At 38.6% G+C, this 24020-nt stretch overlaps 1 protein-coding gene across 1 annotated transcript in view; it reads right to left on the reverse strand.

Moving 5' to 3' along the window:
* Nucleotides 1-2109: 2109 nt before the first annotated feature.
* Nucleotides 2110-24020, reverse strand: part of SELENOI (selenoprotein I) — a 44388-nt gene continuing 22477 nt past the window's right edge. Inside the window, exons 5-10 of the mRNA XM_079941474.1 lie at nt 19945-20207; nt 18906-19014; nt 13733-13781; nt 12143-12323; nt 10734-10916; nt 2110-8717 (exon numbers count right to left, since the gene is read on the reverse strand). Coding sequence (XP_079797600.1) covers nt 8619-8717; nt 10734-10916; nt 12143-12323; nt 13733-13781; nt 18906-19014; nt 19945-20207 — 884 coding nt within the window. The 3' untranslated portion in view covers nt 2110-8618. The remainder of the gene's footprint in view (nt 8718-10733; nt 10917-12142; nt 12324-13732; nt 13782-18905; nt 19015-19944; nt 20208-24020) is intronic.

Here is a 24020-nt window from a genome sequence, read left to right on the forward strand (position 1 = left end):
TGGGGGGCTGGGGGAAAGAGATCGAATAGAAGCTTTGGCCCTTCTGATTCTTGCTGGGGATGTCCAGCACCTTCCCCTCCACGGGCCATGCCTCACTCTTCCTTGGGGCCCTCCGGGGCTGGTATAGGGCATTGCTGTAGAGTGGATTCCCTGCGTCTCCGTTCCGGCAGCGGCGGCGGCCCCAGATCCGGGCGCCCAGAGCAAAAGCAGCCACGGCCACGGCCCCCGGTCACCAGCAGCGCGGAGAGTCCTGGGGGGGCTGTGGTGGTTTGTGGGCGGTCTGACTGGGGGCGGGGCACGGTGGGGGGAGGGCGGGGCTGGAGGTGGGATCGGAGTTTTCTTTTTTAAATTAATTTTTCCAAGTGTACAAGTGGTAGGGAGATTTAGGAGTGCCAAAATCTTGGAGCAGTCAAGAGTCCAACACCTGCCTGGATCCTTGTCCCATATCTAGCTGGGGTGAGGAGTCTGGAGGGCGGGGGAGGGGAACGAGTTTTCTTCGGGCCTCAATCTCTCTCCTTTAGTTGTGACCTCCAGCTTTAACCTTCCCTAGGGGCTGAGGAATCAGAGGCAAGATATAGTTCTGACCCCTAACTCCTCTAGGTCCCGGTTCATGTCTCCACCACCTGTGAGAAGAGACACAAGCACAAGCGTGTGTGCCTGTCTACGGCTGGGAGTAGGATGCCACGAGAAAGTCAGTGGGAATCGGCGGTCACACGAGAGATGGGAGAGAGAGCAAAGGTACCATAAAGACTCAGAGCGATCAATAAGCTGCTTGGCCTAAAGCCAGACATTTTTTGTGATAAGGAATCTGACTCCCTTTGTTGCTGTTTGAGCTTTTAAGCCTCATGCCTTTTCTCCCCTTTGCTCCACATCTGGGCAGCTGACTTAAAAAAAAACAAAAACAAAAAACCCTGGGTGCTCTCTCCTTTGGTGGGAGGTTCTTACTGTGTGTGCTGGGTACCCTCATCCCGGCCCTACCTCCCAACCATAACAATACCCCAGGCCAGCCTCCTTTCCTGGCTCTCTCCAGACATTTCCCAGCCAGCTGGGAGGTCTTTGCTGCTGTCACAGACAGCCTCAATTATATAAATAACAAACCTTTTTCATAGGTGTGGAAAAAAAGACACTCTCATTCACTGCTGGAAAGACACCCTTTAGGAAGACAGTGTGCCAGTAGCAATAGTTTAAATAAGTATATGCGCTGAGTAGGGAATTATCCTTGAGAGATAACAGGTCTAGGCTATAGCCCCATGGGGCCAAAATTACATCAGTAATTTTTTAAAGTTTATCAGTAGCTAAACCCAAGCTGGTTGCCCCTGCTGAGTGTCAGGCCGGTGCTAGGTGTTTGAGGTTTGCATTTAGAAGGGAGGGGATAACTGCTACTGCGACCAAGAAGTTCGGAGAGCAGGGGATTAAGAGCACATTAAGCCAGGGAATTAGCCTGGGTTAAAATATGGGACATTTCCTCCCTCACCTCCTTTAAACCTGTTACAGAAAAAAATTTTAAATGCCCACTGCCAGCACTGGGAGATCAATTCTGATGTTAAAAAATAGGAAATATTCTCCTCAGAAGCCATGTTAGAAAATATGAGTTTTTCTAAGAGCTTATGGTTTGTTCACATACTAAAGTTTAGGTGTGTTAGGTGTGGGTTATTAAGTTCTTGTGGAATTAGCCTGGGAAACTGACAGCATACATTAACAATCTTTCTATGGGAAGATGTTTTTGAGTATGAAACCACCACCTTACAAGCTAATATAAGTGTGATCCAGTTATTGTGATAACAATAAATATTGTGCAGTACCCAGTTCGGGGAGAGTCAAGAGCAGTATATTATGAAAAGCTGTTACTGCCACGTTCCTAGTACTCTGCTCTCTGAAACAAGTCACAGGACTATAGAACACCCAGGAGCTGATCAAACAAAACAAAACCTTCTAATGCTTTGCTCTACATTAACCAATGATTCTCTGAGACAAGGGACTGGACATTATTTTTCTCCCCATAGCTCCCCTCCCCTTTTGCACCTGCCAAGGAAAAACAAAGAAGACAATCTGAAAACAATTAAAAGGATTTAAAAATCATTTTCTCTTTACTTTTATTACAATAAATATCAGTAACAGAATTAAACAATTTTAAGTTAAAACCTACTGCATTACTTTTGTGTTTCACAGCAGCAGAAATAAAACACAAATCCAGTTGAAAGGGCAAGGCTTCCAGAATCCAGTGGCAAGAAACAGTCAAGGTCTTGATTATCTGGGCTAGCAACAGGATCACCGATGACACAATACTAATGGTGAAATGCACAGTTGTACTCTATTTGCACATCGAATTATCTAAGACTTCACAACATTCCAGCTAAGGAATTTAAGCAAACTGTGAAGCCCCATTTCCCATAAGAGCTAGATTTTCCCCCCCATCAAGCCCAAGAGCACAACTGGGCTGCCCTCTGGCCAGGAATGGGCCCATCATCATTCAGACCCAGAAGCCTCAACTCTGGTGGAAGCGACCATCTTTCTCAAAAGCTTTCTGGCTCACACAGTCCCTGGTGAAAGGGAAGGGGAAAGTGACGTATGTCAAGCGCCTTTCTTGGGGACTTAGATGAATGGAAAGTAGGAAAGACTATGGCTCCGGATAAGGAAGAGGCTTCACAGAGTTATGGGCTACATGCAGGTTTAGTCAACATGAAGAAACAGTCTAGTGAAGGCTTACCACCTTGCTGATAATCAAGAGTAGACTGCATGTATATACGAATATATCATACATATATGTGCACAGAGAATATGTGTACATATTAAATATGCATATATACACACACCACACATAACCAGATAAAATAAATGCTACATTCTTTGCTATGAACACAGCAAGTGCTAGACAGACCAGTTACTAACATGTTCAATTAAACTACTTGAAAGGGAAAATAAGACTTTGCGCTCCTTTCATCTTCTCTAATATATTCCACTTGTAGCAAACACATTCCAGTTACTTAAGTGGTATTGTTTCTAGGTACCTGAGAAGGGATGGAATCAGAATACTACAGAAAGCAACCTGCAACAGGACCAAGCTAAACAAATCAATAATTGATTCTGCCAGGATTCCTGCCGCCTATTCTTAGTCACAGGGCATGAAACCTTACTCAGAAAAGTATCGATTTCATTTCCTACAACTGGCTACAAACTTAATCTATTCTGTTAGATGGGAAGGGAAAGGGAGAAGGCAGGCAGCAGGGAGTTTACACCTCAGCAGTTGCCCGCTGCCTTCCCCTTTACCCACAGGAAATGCTACTTTAAAAAACAAAACTGAAATTTGGAGTTTAATACTGAATTCTGCTTTCTTGGCACATTCCAGAAAGAGGAAATGATTACACGTAGCTGGGTCTTTGTCTCCTGAATGGCTGCTCTAATGGGATAAGTTATATAAACAAAATAACCTACAAAAAATATTTATATTGTGGGCGGTCTTAACTAGTACTTATTAAACTAAGTCTGATACTGAATGATACCAGTAATTCAAACAGATTCATAATGCAGCATTCACAGATCTCGTAAAATAAAACAGGATCCTCCTATAACCTGATTAGTAACATCAAGTACTAAACTCAACATGCTTCTGGCCAAGAACTTACTCTTCAGAGATTAAAAAGTGCTTCTCAAGAATATCAGAATCTAGAATTCATGGTAAATTGTCTGTTTCAATAAAAAGTCAGAATCAATTCCTATTCTAATTATTACCCATAGAAACTTCTCAGGAGAAGCCCTTAGCCTAAGAGCCATAAGGCATCCACAGCATTTAGCCACTCCTTGCATCTTCACTACTGTCTCTAATTACAATGTAGCATTAGGTACACCATGGCCATGATCCAATTCACATGCTTTCAAAATAACACTCCTCTGATTGAACCTAGCTTTCTAAGAATGATTCTATGGAGAACAAGACAATGTTAATGGCCTGTGGGAGACAATACTTCTGTTGTGTCCAAATGGACTCTCCTCAAGACAAGGCTTTGTTAAATTATTCTAGAATCACTCCATGTGCCATTTGCCAATTCTGGGGACCGGGCCTTTCTGACCAAATGCAACACAACCCCCTCACTCAGGCCACCTGTGAAAAAGGCTACAAACGGCAAAACTTCTTTTGCTACCCAAAATATTAGCTCATTTAAGATCTGTCTGTAAGAAGAGCAGGTCTCTGCTTAAAAACAGTCAATCAGCTAGATTACTATCTCTTGCATTTTTATTAAAAAGGAAAGCATTACTAGCATGTTTAAAAGGTTACGTTTATTTTGCACTGTAGAAACCCTGGAAATAAATTAGCCAGTAAATCCAATTCCCATGGCTTCACACAAAGGAAGAAGTAAACACATTGCCACCTTCTCTGGAAAAGTTAGACAACCACGATTTACCATATACCCTAAAGTAACTGCCTGCCAATAAGTCAGTCATGTGCACCACTGTCAACGATGAAAAGTAAAAGATACAAATCACATGGGTTACATAATTAATAAAGGAAAATCAGAAATTTACTTAAGCTTCCTAAAATGTACAGGGCGTCTCGCTTTCAAGTTTCACAGTGATTAATTTAACACCATTTTACTGTTAAAACTGTCACTTAAAATGTACATGTCAAAGTGCTTCAAATGCAGCATACTAGTTAAAATTCTTCCTGGAAGGTTCAACTACTGGCAGCTCACTTAAGGTTATTCACCCACGGGGTGTTCAAGAATGGGCATGCTGCCTTACAAGGACACCTCATAGGACAAAGAAAATTCTAGTCTGACTTCACAAATTTCCTATAGAGTGCTCAGGCAAGTCCAGAACTGAGGTCAAGATAAAGGCCACTCTGAACGTAAGAATCAACACAATCAAAGATTTCTGTATCTGTTTTTGGCTTATTTGGGGACCCGACATCAAATGTTCTAGTCCATCAGGTTTACTTTGTTCCCTCTGGCATGTTCCCAGTCCTTGACTAGTCAAGAGAGATAAGGCAATCGAGGAGATGTGAATGTGGCGAGATCTAGGGGCGACAGAGCAAGTGGGCGTCTCTGTCCTAGACAGTGGCTAGTTAAAAACCCAGGTGAAGAATGAGCAGGACGAGTTACAAATAGGCTTCTTGTTAAAATATAAAGGGGGAAAGTAGCCTTTGATTCAAACACCTTCAGATTATCTTCTTATCCTCCATAACTTAGAGAATCAAAGTCTGCTTTGGAAAGCAAGGTACATTCCAAATGTTTTTAGACTGACTACAAAATAAAATAATTCTTTGAAAACTGAACACTTAGGAGTCTTTCAAATTCACATTTGAACTTGTAGTTAGGAGAGGAATGACTAAGTTGTGACACTTTTAAACTGTGCACTGCAGTAGGATCATTGGGCACTAAAGTGATCTCTTCTTCCCCTTAAAGTGGATACTATGCCTGCTTTCTCCTTTGCATGTTCCCCCAATGCCCAGGCTCTAGGTCATGACCAATATTCTTTTGGTAACTATTTAGAATTTGGGCAACCCTAGACATACACTCCTCTTCCCAACAGCTCTATATTTAAAAAAATGAAATGCTGGTAATAGTACTATAACATTCTAGGCCATAATCAGCATTGAACCTTCTTTTAAAAATTACAATTAAAAGTAATTTAACCATGATATTATTAAAATGCCAGGGGAGACTATTTAGTTCTTTATGTGGAAGTTATTCACTCTATTACCCTTAAGACTAGAACCCATAAACTATGTCTATTACACATTAAGGGAGGAATGTTGGTTAAATTGTGGCAATTTTAAACTGTACGTTACACTAGGATCATGAATGCTATTGAAGGATCATAAAAGGCAGCATTAACATACTCAGGTATTTTTTAAGATTTTTCTAATCCATGCCCCCCTCAAATATAGGGGAATTACTTTCTGACAAGCATAAAGGACATTTTTCATACCATAACCTGAAAAGAAACTTCTTACAGGTCTAGGTAATTTTGGTCAGAAGAAACACAAAGCAAACCTCTGGCCTGGCTAAGGCACTCTATTCTGAAATGTACAGAAAACATGCATGTATGACCAATCATGCCACTGCTCCCCAAAAGGCAGCTCAGCGTACGCTGGGAGAAAGGCTGGGGTGTGAACGCACTCCAAAATATCATGCATAAGCCTAAAAGATATTTTGTACTTCGGAAATGTTATGATAATTGGCAATGATGTAAATTCACAAGAGCTCTTTGTAATGAAGTCCTGCTTCGGCTGCTGTATCACTACATAACAAATGGGGACTTTCACGACGCACTTCAAGACAGCAGACTAACAAGAAAAAGGGTCAACAGTACACTGAAGATTCACAAGTCCACAGTATTCTGTAACAGTTAATTACTCACTTTTCATCTTTTATCTTCTTGACAGCCATCTTTCATCAAACGATGCCAGTAAAACCGACTATAGCATAATTCTTAACCACCATTGGGAAATATGTTATAACGTATAGGCACAAAACAATTTTCAAATAAACCTGATGCAACAGAAAAAGAGCAGAAACACACTTTGAGGTAAAACAGCCCCAAAATTACAGGACATGACCCTATGCCAGAAGTAAAGGGTTTCTGTTGTTGTTGTTGTTTTTACTATACTGTACATGGTAAAGAAAGCCTGTGGTCCACATCTGTCATTTTATAAATATTTATCAGTTCTTTTATAATACAGATTAACCTCATTTTTGTATACAAGGTCAACAAAACAATAAAATGATTAGCTCAGAACCTTAAAACAAAGCTTTGTTCCAGGCCCAAATTAACACTTTATCCAGTTCAATTTTACAGATGACACAGAACAAGGTGTACAAAAAATAGTTACTTTTACTTAATTAGTTCATTCTCTGACCTCCATGACGGCAATTTATTAGCAAACATGAAATCACTACCCATATTTCCCTTCATCAATTTCTCACCTATTTTCAGTGTTCATTTTTGTCTCAGAGAAAGTCACCAACTATACCTCAACCTTTACAATTTTTTAAAATGAGTAAAGAACCATGTGTTAGCTCCTTGATGCCTCATTTCTAATGACCTGAATGACAATGATTAGACTTTACACATTTAAAAACTGAAATATCAATTAGAGTTATTTTTACAAAGCAGACTAAAATCCAACAGAGGAATACACTATAATTAAATTTGACGATGGTCACATTCACAGATAAATAACGATTATGGATTTAATTACATATCAACACAGTGGTGCCTATTTTATCCAAGTGCAATCCATCCAAAAAAAAGGGTTTAAGATACACTCTTCATTCAAGCACAAACTCCATTCAGTGGAAAATAAAAGAAAATCAGCCAGTAAACTTCATCACCACCAAATTAAATGGAGACAAAATAAAAAGAGAAATAGAATATCCACATTCATGGAAAGGTATGATCATAAAACAACCATATTAAAGTCAAAGAGATTTTTATGTTTGTCAGTAAACCTAAAAGATTACTCCAAGTCACATAAAGGGAACACATACTCAGTAAGGCATATATATCAAAAATTTTCTTCAAGTGGGGAAGTGAGCAAGTTGGGGAAGAGAGAATTTCTATTTCCTTATCCTGTATGAAACAAAAAACACAGCACTCTCTTCCACAGAAAAAGACAGAGGGAGAGAGGAAGGACAAATTAAATCAGAAAACTAATTTCATAGTGAGGTTCACAGTCGTAATTTCGTAGTGAGGTTCATGAGATTCCTAACTCCTAAGAAAATTTTTCTTATAAGGAAGTATATCTGTGTTCTTCACAAGTAATTACTGTAAGACTGGGACTGTCACATGCATTCATATGATCATAGTTCATAGGCACCAAATCTCAGCAACTTGCAGCTGAGGGGGAAAAATGCCACATTTAAACAATGAGCCATGCCAATGAGTGAGCTGCAATTACAATCCATTCTCTACTAAGTCCCAAGAGAATATTTTTCTTTAAAAGAAAATTAAACCATTTATCAAGATCCGTTCCATAACAAAGAGAATCAGAATACTAGCGAATCTAAATATATATATACACACACATACATATATATATTTTTCTTTTTTAGCTCTCTCAGCACATGAGGACAAAAGGCATTTCCATGGGAAAGAGAAACCAGTATTTGGCAACTGTATATTGTTTTGTAATCATTTGGCATGTCTTGCTGAAGGTGACTTGCTCTTATCTTTTCCCTATGTTGGATTTGGGCTATTGATAGCTTCCATAGCTAAAGACGTACTACTAGGTACCAAATATGAAAACATATTGGGTCTTCTGAATGTCATCAGTGTTCCTAAACAAATTTGGGGGTTTTAAAAATAAAAACCAAGGCATCTTTAACTCTGTATAAACCAAAACATTACGGACTCCTGAAGCTAAAATTACTAGGAACATTTTGCTGGTCTAATGTATATTATGTTTAACCAAAACATCACATGGCTTTATAAAAAACAAAATAAAAGAAGCTGGGAGTTAGTAGGTCCAAAATTCCACAAGTTCAGATCATACGTATCACTCCTGCTGTCCAAGTACCACACACACTGAGTTCCCATGTCTGGTAAGCAGATCAATTTAGTTCACTGGTGATGGATGAAATATTTACAAGCATCTTATTTACAGTACTTCTTTCTGTAGATTACAGGCCAATATTCTTGTCTTCCATTCCTAGTCAATCCGAGTTTGGTTTCCTCAATGAGAAGGGGTAAATCTGAAAATGGTTGCTCAGCTGCTTTACCTACAGAAAACCAGAACATGAGGCAACGACAAATACATACGTAATTTTTTTTAAAAAGCATACAGAATTCACCCTCTGGAGACAACAGTTTACTGGCATGGCAAAAACCATCAGAAATGAAGAGGTTTTTCTGGACTAGGATAGCTGCAGAGCTAGCTGGCTGAATGAGTACCAGAACTACCCTGGGAGAGTTAGGACTTAAACTTGGGTCTGCGCAACTCCAAAATCTAGTCTTTCCAGAACCCTCCAGACCACACAGCCTTACATTCAAATCTACTGAAAAATTATAGGGTTAGTTGACTTATAGTACCTATCAGATCAAATATTTACATATATGGTTAGAGGCAATGTTCACCTTCTTGTAACACTTGTAGGTAACCATTCCTAATCTGATGAAACAGTATAAAACTAGATCTGCAAATTTTTGACAGTTTAAGCCATATTAGTTAGGGTATCCCTAGTGGGTAGGCAAAAGCAAGGTAATGTGCCAGTTAGCAAATATGGTTTATTTAATCCTTCTTATTTCCATTTTTCTTCTTAATATTTACATTTCAATAGTTCAAGTGAATGTTTTTGTGTGGTCTAACAAGTTTTATCTTCTGGTCAGAAGTTGTAGAAGTGTTAAGAGAGCAGAAAGACAGACCAAAACAAGACGCTCCTGGAATTTTTTTCAGTTAGCTTGAGCTCATATTTATTTTCCAGATTTTTAACAATGAAAATGTACTGCTTTTGTAATTTAAATGTGTTTTGGTTTGGTTGGGAGTGTGTATATGGTTTTCTAAAGCTATGCTTCTGAGGGTTATAAAAAGTTAAAACAATTATGAAAGACACTGGTTGCTGTGCTCTACTTCATGCATATGACTGATGAAATATCAGAATAAAGGCCTCAGAGCGTTGATAGAAAGCATATAACGTTAAATTTGCACAAACAAAAACATAAATGATTATGTCTTCATGTCACAATTCATAGACTTATCATGGTTTCTTTCACCTATTTTGTTCCAACAAATGTGGGCTACTTTGGGGAGAAACACTAAGGGAAGAAACATATGCAAGGTATAAGAAGTTGTTATCAAGCATGACAGGTGCCCCTGTTTTAAAAATATGTCTGACAATACAGAAGTAAAGACATTTTGTTTCTCAAACTGATTCACAGCAGGGTTCCTTTCAAAACAAACATACCAAATAGAAGTATTTTTAAAGCCACAGAAATATGAATATCCTATCACATGACCCGATTGCTATGAAATTATCCTCAGGAAAAAAGCAAATGAAGGAAAAAAATATTATTCCAGATAGTTCACTTCAACTTTATTTATAATAGTGAAAATCTGGAAACAACCTAAATGATTAAGATAACTGAGTCATGGTTAAGTAAACTGATAATTATTAAGTAATCTCCTCAATGGAATACTGTACAGCAATTCAAAATCATAGTTATGAGACCATGCTAAGATATGTAAAATAATTAGAAAAGAATGTCACAGTGTGAGGAAAAGGAAACTAAACTGCATGGTTCTGATTTTCATTTTATTATACCTATCTTAGTCCATTTGTCCTGAAACCCGTTTCTTATTTTAGAAGAGAATATTAAGGTTTGCAGAATACTTCTTAAATCTACTCTCTTCTATATTTCCCCTTATAAAAATGCCCCTGAAGCTAGAGAAGCAAGCATAGAAATAGATAAACAACAAATAAGATGATTTTGTCCTGTATATAATTAAAAGCACAAAGGAGTTTATAATTCTTTACCAAGAAAATGGTTTACATTTCTTCTCACTTATAAACAAGAACTAGTTCCTCACAATAATTATCCAGCTTTGAAATTATTTGTAGTTACTACGACATATTAATTACAGAAATGATATATGGCATCATGCACCTGGATATTATCCAAAATTTAGAGAATATCCCAAAATTCTTCCAGCTACTATATTAAGCAAGTTTCTTCTGAAATTCTCTCTCACCTCACTATTTAAGAATCAAATGGAACCAATTTTGCTCTAGATTACTCACCACTCGTACTCCATAATGGATGTGGGCCAGAGTGAAAGCAGTTGTTAATGTAAACAGGAGAATGCTCTCAATGTAAGAGGCCACTCCTACATTTACCACTATGACAACCAAGAAGAGAGGAACCAGAAACCAATTCAAAGTTGGGCACCGGGTACTGCTCATTTGACAAACAATCAGCTGACACTTGAAGGTATTAAAAAAAAAGAGAGAGAATGAAAATTTAATTAGCAAAGCACGAGTCACTCCAACATTTAAAAAGCATTCAAGTACCTGTACATTACATTATTATCAAGTTCAGTAATTCTCAACTGCTCAGGAGCCCAACTGGACCTCTACCCCAACCTCCAAACCTGTGGACCCTCAGATTGTGTGTGAGAAGAGACTGGAAGATAATTTAGTAAGGATGCTACAGAAGGCATTCTTCTACCGGGTAACAGTTTGGATAAAAGAAATTTCTCCCAATTTTAAGATTCTATGATATACGACAACAATTTTCTCAGAACACCCTCCCACAGCACCACACAACTAAATTTCTTCATGGTGATGAGGAGATGCTACTTCCAATCCAGACATGTTATCATACAACACCTCAAAACCTCTTTGGCTCTCTTTACTTTCAACACCTTACTCAAATATAGTTTTATTCCTTCAAAGATACATTTTATATAATGCATTAATGTTTTCAGATCTTTAAACCCTATGAAATCAGTATGACTTGGGACAGTAAACACAAGTAACACACATGGAAACATAAACTCAGTGGCTAAGTTAAAAAATAAAAACTTATTAAGGACCTGGCCTGAGCTAGAGCACAGGCTTCCTGGCTGTCAGGACTAACAGGGTCTTTTCTCAAGTCCTCCTGATTTTTCCTCCCTGTCTGCCCTCTTGCTGGGCCAGAGCAGAGAAAGGGATTTTTTAACGTATGTAGTATTTATTACAAAGTTTTTTATTCTATGTTATTAATTTAAAAATCAGTTGATTAAAAAACGTGTGTGTGTGTGTGTGTGTGTGTGTGTGTGTGTCTGTTTCCTCCCTCAAAAACCCCTTCCAAGCTCCCTAAATTAAGCGTCAGATCTGCTGCCATTTCAACCACACTATAAATACTATTTAGAGTCTGAAGGGAATTATTCCATGAATTCTTCAGCAGGCAACCAAAACAAAAAATTTAAATTATGTCATGGTTCCAAAATACTACAGCAGTCCCCAAATCCTACTGGTTTCAAACAAAAAAATAAAATAACTTTCAGCATGTTCTGTCTTTGAGGTTATTAATTATTCTTTCAAATTTCTGATATAAGATCTTTAAATTAAAATCTGCTTATTCTAATACTATATAAGGTTTCTCAAACTATTGAATTCTGTCAAATATTTCTTATATGTATTACGATTTTTAAAAGAAAAAATCTTACTGTGATATTGGCAAAGGCTGTTCCAACCATTAAGTAGAATACTCTAGGATGTAACTCTAAAATATCTGAAGGTGACCGGAGGATCCATGCTGTAGACAAAATGAATAGCAAACATGGAGAAAAGAAGGGAACCATAGCTTCATAGACTGAATTGTGTTTCAAGGTGTTATTTTTATAGCTTCTGAAAAAAAAATCAAGTAATACAAAGAACATTATTACATATAAAAACACTGTACTTGTATTTCATAGTTTTCAAAGTACTTTCACACTTATTCTCTTATTTTTATTCACAATAACCCCATGGCATAGGTAGAACCAACATTATTAATCCCATTTTAGAGGCAGGTTAAGTGAGGATGTGAGAATTTAAATTTACATAACTTGCTACCAAGTGGCAGGGCCAGGACTAGAATGGAAGTCTTCTGACCCTTAGTCTCACTTTTCCCTCTGGAATGTAAAGATGAATAAAACTTGGACTGTGTCCTATGAGATTATATTTTAATAGGAAAAATAAAATGAACACAAAACAATACTAGAAGAGTACCTCATGGTGCTACTGTGATACACAACTTAAGAGTGAAAGACTCTGAAATGAGATGGTCCACAGCATATCTTACTGGCTCTGGGCACACAGGTGGTACTCTCATACATGTTTGCTCATCTGAACTGAACCCTCAATCCTCATCCCGGTTCTGCCACTAATTACATAACCTTAGGCAAAATACTGCCCAATCAGGACAGGACCTCAACTTTAGAAAAAGAGGAAGACATGACTCAAATCATCTCTAAGGCCTTCAGAGCTTTAAATTTTATGGCTTCTATGAATGACTGCCAGTGGCTGTAAAGAGGGAAGATACATAGAGCTTGGCTTGACATGGATAGGACTGTGCAAGACAGATTTGAGCACTGAAGGATGAAGTGGCAAGTACAAGAAAGTGTTCCAAGTAGAGGAAACAGGAGTAGAGGAAAGAGTGGGAGCAAAAGTACTGAGGAATGAAAGAACAAAATACATTCAGGTCATATAAATGGACTCAGTGTGGCTGAGCCAAAGTGGAGAAGTGCATACATAGATCAGAGAGATGCAACTCCACCAGGGCAACTCCCCTCCCAACCCCTACACACTCCTCAGGCCGGAATTTCCATACGGCGCTCTTTGAGAAGAGACAGCATAGGTCCAGGATTTGGTCCTCAACTACACAAGTTGAGAAGTTTTATTGTATGATCATGCTAACTAAACTTACACATAATTTATAAAAACTTATAATCAGTTTATAAAAAGAACGTAAACCTATCAATATTTGACAGGAACATACTCCCTCCTGATTCACTCACAAAAAAATGACAAATTAGAAGACTGTTTGGTGAGCCCAAAACTTTTACAAAAAAACTAGTAGTTCTGGGCTATGGTTGAATTGACTACGCAAGCCACCACAGACAAATTATCCTAACCTCATTCTAGATTCAAAATACAGGTTTCATGACCTTTTCAAAATGCCCAGATTCCAAAAGAAAGAAATCCTAAAATTCACCTAAATAACAATTTCTAAAGATTTTCATATTTCTTGCCCAATTAAAAAATTAAATACTTACCTGAAAAAGTTTAATAAACTCATTGGAAGAGTCACGCATAATGCACAACCTAAAAGGAAGAATATTTAAATTATCATGAATTATTATTCAAGAGTCATTTTTATAATAATCAAATACATACAAACTATGTAATATTTTTAGACCCAATAATTTTCAGGTTCAGGTTTACTTCTGTAATGAAATTAAACAGCATTTACAACTGGAGAAGTGGCAGTACGGTTTGGTGATTCAGAGCAGAGACTCAAGGAGCCAGAGTGGGTTGAATCTCAGTTGTGCTACCAATTGGTCATGTGACTTCAGGCAACTTTTCAGTGCCTCAGTTTCCTCTTTTATAAAATAGAGATAATAGTAGTATCAACCCCATAGGGTTTCGAGAATTAAATGAGTTATTACATGCAAAGACACCTGGAACAGTACCTGGTATATAGTAAATTGCACAGCCAGTATAAGTTATTTATTGGAAGAGGGGACAATTAATAAATCCTGCTGCTTCCTTTACACTTATCTTTACCTCCCTAGCATTCTTAATTTCTCCCCCTACCCTATACACTAATTCTTTTCCCTGAAACCTTAAAAGGACAGCCTTCCCAAGAAGCCTTACCATTGCTTCTGCTGCTCTCACTACCTACTTATCTTACTCTGCTATTTCCTATCACTCACCAGACTTTCCTGGTGTCTTCATTTCCTCAGCACTCATTCATTCTGCTTCCCCTCTGCAGAAACTGTACTCTTGAAATTTATCAAGCTCTCCTAACAGTCAAATTCAGTATCCTTTCTTCATTCCTGACTTCTAAGGAAGATGACTCCGCTGACTATCCACTAACTGAAATTCTTTCCTCCCTTGGCCTTTGTGATTCCATTCACCCAATGTTCCTGTCAGCCATCCAACCATTACATTTGGTGTCCTTTTTTGGTAATCTACCTCCTGCGTATTCCTAACTGGATGTGTGACTGTGCATCTACACTCCCTCAGAGAATCTTCTCTCAGCTTTAACCATAAGCTACCTGCAGATGACTCCAAAATCTAATTATGTACTCTTGGGCAAATCAGACAATCTCTCTGATCTTCAGATTCCACAGGTGTACCATGAGGATGGTTTAAATGATTTTCTAGTGACCGCTGAATCTGATTCTGTGATCTATAGAGATGTAAAGTTCTAATCTTTCTCTGTTTCAAACTCCAAATCAATATATGTGGCAACTTTCTGGACACTTCATTTGGATATTTCCTTGTCACTCAACATATTAGTCCATTCTGGACTCCTGGTGACTAAACTTGGCTTGGGGGGGGCAGGGGCAGTGGTCAATGCAGCTGTGACCTTAAGGATCAAAGACAGAAGAACATTCCTTCAAAGCAATTCCTAAGGCATCTTGCTAAAAACAGTTGAAAAGGGGCTTCCCTGCTGGCATAGTCATTAAGAATCTGCCTGGCAACGCAGGGGACATGGGTTCCATCCCTGCTCTGGGAAGGTCCCACATGCCACAGAGCAACTAAACCCGTGCGCCACAACTACTGAGCCTGCGCTCTAGAGCCCGCGAGCCACAACTACTGAAGCCCACGCGCCTGGAGCCCATGCACCGCAACAAGAGAAGCCACCGCAATGAGAAGCCCGCACACCACAACAAAGAGCAGCCCCCGCTCGCCGCAACTAGAGAAAGCCTGTGCGCAGCAACGAAGACCCACTGCAGCCAAAAACAAATAAATAAATAAAAAAATAAATTTATTTTAAAAAAGATGAAAAAACTAGAATTCACCGAACAGAAATCTCATCTCAAAAGATGAATTACTCTACTACTTTCAAGCCCAAATGGAACAAAGTTCCCTGAGTTAAAAGATCTTAGAGGGAGTGGAAGAGAAGACAAGATGTCCTCAATGTCCTCAGAAATTTTTAGCAGCTCATTCCACGTCAAGCTGGGGAGCACACTGTTAGGGAGCCAGGGATAAATGAATTAAGCCAGAATCATTTGTAGCTTTCAGGTGTTGAAAATAGACTGAGAGAAACCTGCAAAAGATTTGGGACCAAGAGTTTTTTAGTTTAAAACATCCTAAAATAGCTTTATCTTAATTAAGTGCAGCAAGCGTGTAGAAAGCCTGAGCTCTATATAGGCTGCCAAAGAGAAACACTGTATCTTCTATTTCTTCTCTAAATAACACTCGATGTACTTTCTATAAAGAATATTTAATTGTTAAATACTTGTCTATTAAACTCTATATAATGATAGTGATAGAACCCATACATATGTAGACCTGCTTTTCTTATTACCATAGGAAGGCCTAGACTTCATAATACAGGAAACAATAGCTATAGAAAAATCAGAATAGAATTCATAAAAAAGGATTGATTAGAATGAGATGAACACCAAGGATAACATGGTCACAACAAATATTTTGGTTCCTCATATTTCCAGGCTTAAGTAAAAACTTCAATAAAAACCAAGACAAAAAATACTTTAACAAAAGTAAAAAAGACAAACAACAAACAAGGGGGAAAGTGTCATTTATATCAAAACAAAGATTAATATATCTAATAGATAAAGAGCTTCTAAAAATAAAGGAAGTGGTTAACAATCGTAATGCAAAAACTGACTAGAGATATAAAGAAAAAATAAATATAAATGGCTCTCAAATACTAGAAAAGTTCATCCATAATAAGAGAAATGCAAATTAAAACTATATAGATATACCATTTCTTACCTATCACAGACTGGCAAAAATCCAAAAGTTTGACAACATACTACATTGGTAAAACTAAATAAACAAGTACTTTCATTCATGGCTGATGGGAATTCAAAAATCAGATAACCCATACGGAAGGGAATATGGGAATATTTAGTGAAAATGCATACATTTGTCCTTACTAACAATTCTACTTCTAGAGACCTCTTCCAAAGTACCCTGGGAAAAATATGAACAGACATATATATGTACAAGACGATTTATTGCATCAATTTGTACAGCAGCAAAAGACTGGAAATAACACAAATGTCCATCAGTAGAAGGTTGTTTGAACAAAGCGATGGTACATCCACACAATGGAGTATTGTACCAGGCGGCTGTAAGAAGAAATGAGGAAGATCCCTAAACATCACTATGCAGTGATCTCTAAAATATACTATTATGTGGAGGGGGGAAAAAAAAAGAAGCACGTGTAGTAAGATATGTATGGTATGCTACCATTTATCTATGAAAGGGGGTGATAACCCCACACACACACACTTACTTATATTAAGAAAGAAACAATGAAAAGATAAACCAAAAAATTTAAAACTAAGAATAGTTAACTATGAGGGAGGAAAAGGCTAGGGTAGTGATAGAGACTAGACTTCTTTGAATATGTCTTGCTTTATATATAGATTTGACTTTGTAATCATGTGACTACGTTACACAATTATAAAGGAAAAATAAATTTTTTTTTGGAAAAATAAATTTTAAAAGAAAAAGTAATCCATAAATATCAAAAGTAAAATGAAACTAACTTAAATGTACATATCCACAGATGGTGGCATAACCACAGAATGGGGACTTTAGACTATAATAACCTGACTGGGCATTCTCTAGTGGGATAAACCATAGGGCAAATGGAACTGCAAAAAACCAAAATCTTCAACAATTTCCAGTAATCATATGTCACTGATTTTGGAACTACATTCTCAGACTGTTGTGGGTATTTTATGGAATAACACAAATGTATAATTATTTTGTGTCGTTGAAAGCAAAGACTTTTGTCAGAGTTTAAAGGACATACAAATATAAGATCAACTAGGTTAAGTAAAAGATCTGTATCATCAAATATGATTTGGAATTATCAGTATGAATTTATGAGGTACTTTATCAAAAAACAAACTTTATTCCCCTGGCTATCCACTGAATGAATGGATTCCTAAGCAATGCTCATCAGCCACTGTTAGTACCACTAGGTGAAGAGTTGAGGCAGAACTTGGGAAGAGATGGAACAGATGTACAATACCTCATCCCTCTAGTCATTACTGATACCACAGACAGAAAGACAACCAGCTATCATGTGCCCCCTAATGTGATGCAATAGGAAGTACCATTACCTAATAAGTATTGCTGCCAAAAATTATAAATTACAAAGAAACTTATATGCCTATTAAAGTACCCACTTAACATTCAAAAATATATCTCCTATGTCGGAGATTCCATTTTATCTTTAAATAAATATTTAAATGTAAAATGCAGCACACCCGCCACAGGACAAGCTGCATACATCAAAAGATTCACTCATGAACGACAGCTGGAGATGAAAAATAGCTCGCCTTTTCAAGGTAAAGAAATCAGTTTACAGAGGCACCCAAAAATGAACATTTGTTAGATTACAGCAGGGTTCCTAAAATATCTGCAGTCCAGAGCCACAGAAAATCCCCCAACTACTCCTTTTCTGAAAGCCAGTGCTTAATGCACCATCTTCTCAGCTGTTTCTAAGCCTTCGATTCCCATTCTGTAACCAAGGTTCACAGACAGACGGAGGGAAGATTAATTTTTAGATAAGAGAACAGAGCAACAGCCAACAAGTTTTTTTCTTTTACTCTACAAAGGTCTTAGTGTCACTCCTGGCGCCCCAAATAACAACCCAGATTCCTCTTCCTCTCTGCCTCTCTCCATAAAATCACTCTCCCTCCACTCAATCATCCTGTACATATCCCCTTTGGCTAAAATCAAAAAGGAAACATTACCATGATCAAAACCTTTACGTAGCATTCAAAGGCTTAAGAAAAAGGGTATCTGAGAGGAACAGAAGCTCAATTTTTGGAGTGGATGTATTATAAAGTAAACTCTGTGTTTCGTCATTCTATTTCCTCAAACTAACAATCTTCAATTTTGAGATAAGTACTGAAATCAACACCGAACGTCCAACTAAATGTGGATCCTCCAGTACAGTCTAGATTAATTTGAATAGTTTACAGGGTTTGTGTGATCTATTTCGGTATTGCCTTCTGATTAGAAATAACTTGGTGCCGAACAAAAACAAAACAAAGCAAAACAAAGCAACCTTATTTTCCTTAAGGGTTTGGCTGAAACCCTACAGGGTTGCGGGGTTCTGCTTTTGCTGCAGGGCGTGAGGGCAGGCGGGAAAGTGCTGCTGGTTATAATCAAACACTGGCTTTGATAACAAAGCGATGTTACAACAGGCTTCAACATGGAGCTTCTTACCAATGATCATTGCAGTGAATAGGTCTCTATATAAGAAATTAAACAGGAAAGGTTCATACCAGGCCTCAACTCCCACAATCGCAGTCACTATGTAGACAAAGGAAATAGTCTGGAAGGAAAATGCAGACAAAAATATACAGAGCATTAACAGCTGGAAAGATCAGGGAGTCAATAACGCTTTATGCAGCATTAGTCTAGCAAACAGCTTTAGTAAAAGCCAGAAGTATGCTTAAATTTGATATGGTGGCAAGTCTTGCCTTTAAAAATAGTTTTTTCAGCCAACAACACCATAAAATAACTAACTTCTAGACAATGCAAACAACTGGCCTCATAAGGCACCTCGTAAATTGATTTAGCCACACGTTGTTCCAATTTGCCCACCCAATCATTTTCTTCAAACACACTCCAACTTCTGATTCTTTACTGGAGCCTTAGGTGTAGACGGGCAAAACGGCAACACAAAAAGCTGGGATTCTAAAGCAGGGAGAGTTAATAGCAAGTCTATAAAGTAAGAGGAAAACAAATCTCTCTACTCACTGAAAAGTTGGCAATGAAGACAAAAAGCCAACAATTTAATTATAAGCGCCTTTCTTTATAAAATCAACAGTTTTAATGAATGTCTTTTAAGAAACCGTTCATTTTTTGGTGTAATAATGGCATTGTAATTATGTTTTTTAAAAAGAACTCTTACCACTTAGAGATATATAGTAAAATATTTATCACATAATGCCAGGATTTTCCTTTAAAATAATTGGAAGGAGGGTGAGGAAGAGTACATGTGAAACTAGACTGGCCAAGTGTTAACTGCTCAAGCTAAGTAACAGGCACATAAGGGTTCACTGTACTATTCTCTCTACTTTTGTACATATTGGAAATTTTCCATAAATAAGTAAAAATAATATAAAATAAAAAGGAAAAAAATGTCAAAGCACCCATCAGTTCTAACCAGAAAAGCAAAAGGTCAATAAAGAAGGAATAACAAAAACTTTCCCCAAAATTCATGGCAATGTTGAAAATTTAAGGAAGAACCCATACTTACCACCTGGCTAACGTCATATCCCCATGGCAGGAAAAGAATCCCTGTGTTATACTTTTCCCAGTGGGACAGGATGAAAGAAAATAAAACTACCCATAGCAGGAGATAAAGAACAAAAACACTGACACCCGATGATCCTCGTCCAAAAATGGAATACACAGTTACAACAAAGTAAACACATGACCAACTATCCAGGCCATGGTCAAAAAGCTCCCCTAACGGGGTACTGGAATTGGTTCTACGGGCTTGCTTTCCATCCACACCATCTGCAACAAAAAACACATTACCACAGGAATAGGTCAACAACTGCACCAGTCTGGAGAAAGTCTTCTTTAATAAAATGGAGAGAAACAAAACAAAACAGACGAGCATATCATAGGAACGTTCATTAACTAAATTATAACTATCAGACAGTACTGTAAAAATCCAACCTTTAATTCCTACAATGCAAAGACTTCAGAAATAAAACCTGTAATTTCTCAAAGCTTAATCTAAAAATTAAAATGTTAAATCACATTGAATGGTGTCTATTTTAGATCTAAGGAAGAAGCATTCTAGTTGGACTCTGAATTCTTCCAAATCTGCATAACAACTAACTGAGTTGTTCCACTAGCCGCAAATTCTTAACCCTCCAGAGAATATTCAATAGTTGTTCATTATAATTTATCTAACCATTCCTTGCTCTAAGATCCAAAAACACTCTGTTACTTCAGTCATAACACCTGTTTCATCTTGTTTGATATCACAGTTACTTCTTTACAGATTGACCACCTCCATAATTTTAAGTGCTTTCCAAAAAGGCTTTGCAACACAGTAGGTGTTGAGTAAATATAAGAATAAATTTATTGGGCTTCCCTGGTGGCGCAGTGGTTGAGAGTCCACCTGCCGATGCAGGGGACACGGGTTCGTGCCCCAGTCTGGGAAGATCCCACATGCCGCGGAGCGGCTGGGCCCGTGAGCCATGGCCGCTGAGCCTGCATGGCCGGAGCCTGTGGTCCGCAACGAAAGAGGCCACAACAGTGAGAGGCCTGCGTACCGCAAAAAAAAAAAAAAAGGAAAGAAAATAAGAATAAATTTATTGAATAAATTGAACTTATTGAATAAATTGGGAGATTGGGTTTGACAGATATACACTAATATGTATAAAATGGATAATTAATAAGAACCTGCTGTATAAATAAATAAAATAAAATTCAAAAAAAATTTATTGAAACTGTAAAATGCACTATTTTTTAAATTAATTTTTATTGGGGTATAGTTGATTTACAATGTTGTGTTAGTCTGCTGTATAGCAAAGTGAATCAGTTACACATGTACATATGTCCACTCTTTCTTAGATTCTTTTCCCATATAGGTCATTACAGGGTATTGAGTAGAGTTCCCTGCGAAGCACTATTCTTGATGCTCTGCAGACTATAAAAAATCTTAGAATAAACTAAGTTTGTGCCCTCAAAGAGTTTACAATTGAGAACGGAGACAAAACATGACAGTTACAGATATGATGTATCACAAACCAGAGAAGAGTACAGAAAAGGGACGAGTTCTCTTCAGGCTAAGATAAGCTAGACTGGCTTTTCAGACAAGATGAAATCTGAGTGGGGACATAAAGAATGAGTTGGATTTCGGTAGATAGGAGATAAAGGAGTGTGTCATTTCAAGAGGAGGAGTGCTATCGGCAAAAACACCGAGATGGAAAAGCACATGTGTGTGCAGAGAATGCCAAGTACTTTAATTTGACCAGAAACTAGTATGTGAAGATGGCAGTCTAAAGAGGCTAGAAGGAAGGTCTGAGCCAGTTTAAAGGTATCAGAGAGTCTGAGGAGCTACTACAATTATCTGAGTAGAGGATTACAAAGAGAAAAGCAATGCAGTGCTTCAGGAAGACCCACTTGATATTGGTGGGAAGGACAGGCTGGGAGAGGAACCCTACTTAGTAGGCCTAAATTGAGATGGAATGCAGTGGGCATAAAAAGCTGGAGGAAGGCGAGATATTAAGAAAATAAAAATGACAGTGCAACAAAAGAGGAGAGGTAAGGCCGAAGGACAAGAAGACCATCTCCAAAATCTCCCGTCTGTGTAACTAAGAGAGTGGTAGTATTAACAGAAATAAGAAAATCTGAAGGAGCAAGACTGATAGAAAAGATCTGAGTACAGTTTTAGATGCTGAAATTGAAGTGTTAGCAGGACATCCATATGGTAATGTCGAACAACTCAACCTAAGGATACTTACTAGCAACTCAGAAGGTAGATAAGGGCTAGATACTAACACGGGAGTCAACTCAATAGTGTTAAGGATCAGGATTACCAAGGGAATAAGGAAGGAGAAAGAGAAAGAGAAAGCACGCTGGAACACCTTCACACAGGGGCACACCTTCACACAGGGGCGAAAACAGAGGAGCGGGGGGGGGGGGGGCGGGGGGGAGGAAGAGAGAATCGTACAACCTAGTTAAAAAGGAAGAAGAGTCTGAATTATAAAAATTCCTCCTCCAAAGAAACAGTTTTGTTAACTAAGTGCATCAGAATTAGACTAATTGTAAAGACTCAGATTCAAGGAATTAAAAATTCCTTATCATTACTGTGTTTATCTTGCTCACCACAGTGTTATCCCCAGTGCCTAGCTCAGTTTGTGGCAAAGAGGGCCTTTAAAAATGTTGTTGAAGGAATATATGAAAGGATGAATCTCAAACTCTGGCCCAAACACTAGATCTCTGTTAGATAGGATTGGGAACTTTTCTGCCTCCAAGTAGTTAAAATATATCCTAAAAGTCTTTTCTTATTATTTGCTGACTTAATTTCCTATTCTCGGTGCAACTTCTGTGCAGTTATTACAAATATTATATTCATGAACTACATATTAATTAGGTTTTGTACGTCTTCTCACTGAACCCGTTCTAGCCCCATAAGTCTGGGGTCTAGATAAGTCTCACAATGTTTTTTCATAAGAAAGGCAATTCAGCGCATAACCTATATATTATGAAAAAGCCACCAGCAGAACCTACAGCAGCACCCTGTGATCAAACACACTGATATTTCTGCAGCAAAGCATAAGGATAGTCACACTAGTAGCATAAATGAAGGCTATAAATTGTTGCTTCAAGGCAGGTTTTGCAACAAACAGTTCATGTTAGATCAGGATTTTTGCCAGAATTGTGGAGACCTGAAACAGGTAGATGGTACAGTACTTCAAAAGACTCTTACGGGGACTTCCCTGGTGGTACAGTGGTTAAGAATCCGCCTGCCAATGCAGGGGACACGGGTTTGAGCCCTGGTTCGCGAGGATCCCACATGCCGCGGAGCAACTAAGCCCATGTGCCACAACTACTGAGCCCATGAGCCACAACGACTGAGCCTGCGTGCCGCAACTACTGAAGCCCGCACACCTAGAGCCTGTGCTCTGCAACAAGAGAAGCCACCTCGGGACTTCCCTGGTGGTGCAGTGGTTAGGAATCCGCCTGCCAGTGCAGGGGACACAGGTTCGAGCCCTGGTCCCGGAGGATCCCACATGCCGTGGAGCAACTAAGCCCGTGTGCCTCAACTAATGAGCCCATATGCCATAAGTGCTGAAGCCCACGTGCTTAGGGGCTGTGCTCTGCAACAAGAGAAGCCACCGCTATGAGAAGCCCGTGCACCACAACGTAGAGGAGCCCCCGCTCGCCCCAACTAGAGAAAGCCCTGCGCGCAGCAACAAAGACCCAATGCAGCCAAAGATTTAAAAAATAAATTAATTTTTAAAAAAAAGAGGGGCTTCCCTGATGGCGCAGTGGTTGAGAGTCCGCCTGCCGATGCAGGGGACACGGGTTCGTGCTCCAGTCCGGGAAGATCCCACATGCCGCGGAGTGGCTGGGCCCACGAGCCATGGCCGCTGAGCCTGCGCAGCCGGAGCCTGTGCTCCGCAACGGGAGAGGCCACAACAGTGAGAGGCCCGTGTACCGCAAAAAAAAAAAAGAGAAGCCACCTCAGTGAGAAGCCCACGCACCGCAACAAAGACCAACACAGCCAATAAATAAAAAAAAAAAAAAAAAAAAAAAGACTCTTATGACATGCTGTTAAAAGCCAGAGCACACAGGCCTCTCCTTTTC

Source organism: Stenella coeruleoalba (assembly GCF_951394435.1).
Source record: "Stenella coeruleoalba genome assembly, chromosome: 13".
NCBI classification, from domain to species: Eukaryota; Metazoa; Chordata; class Mammalia; order Artiodactyla; family Delphinidae; genus Stenella; species Stenella coeruleoalba.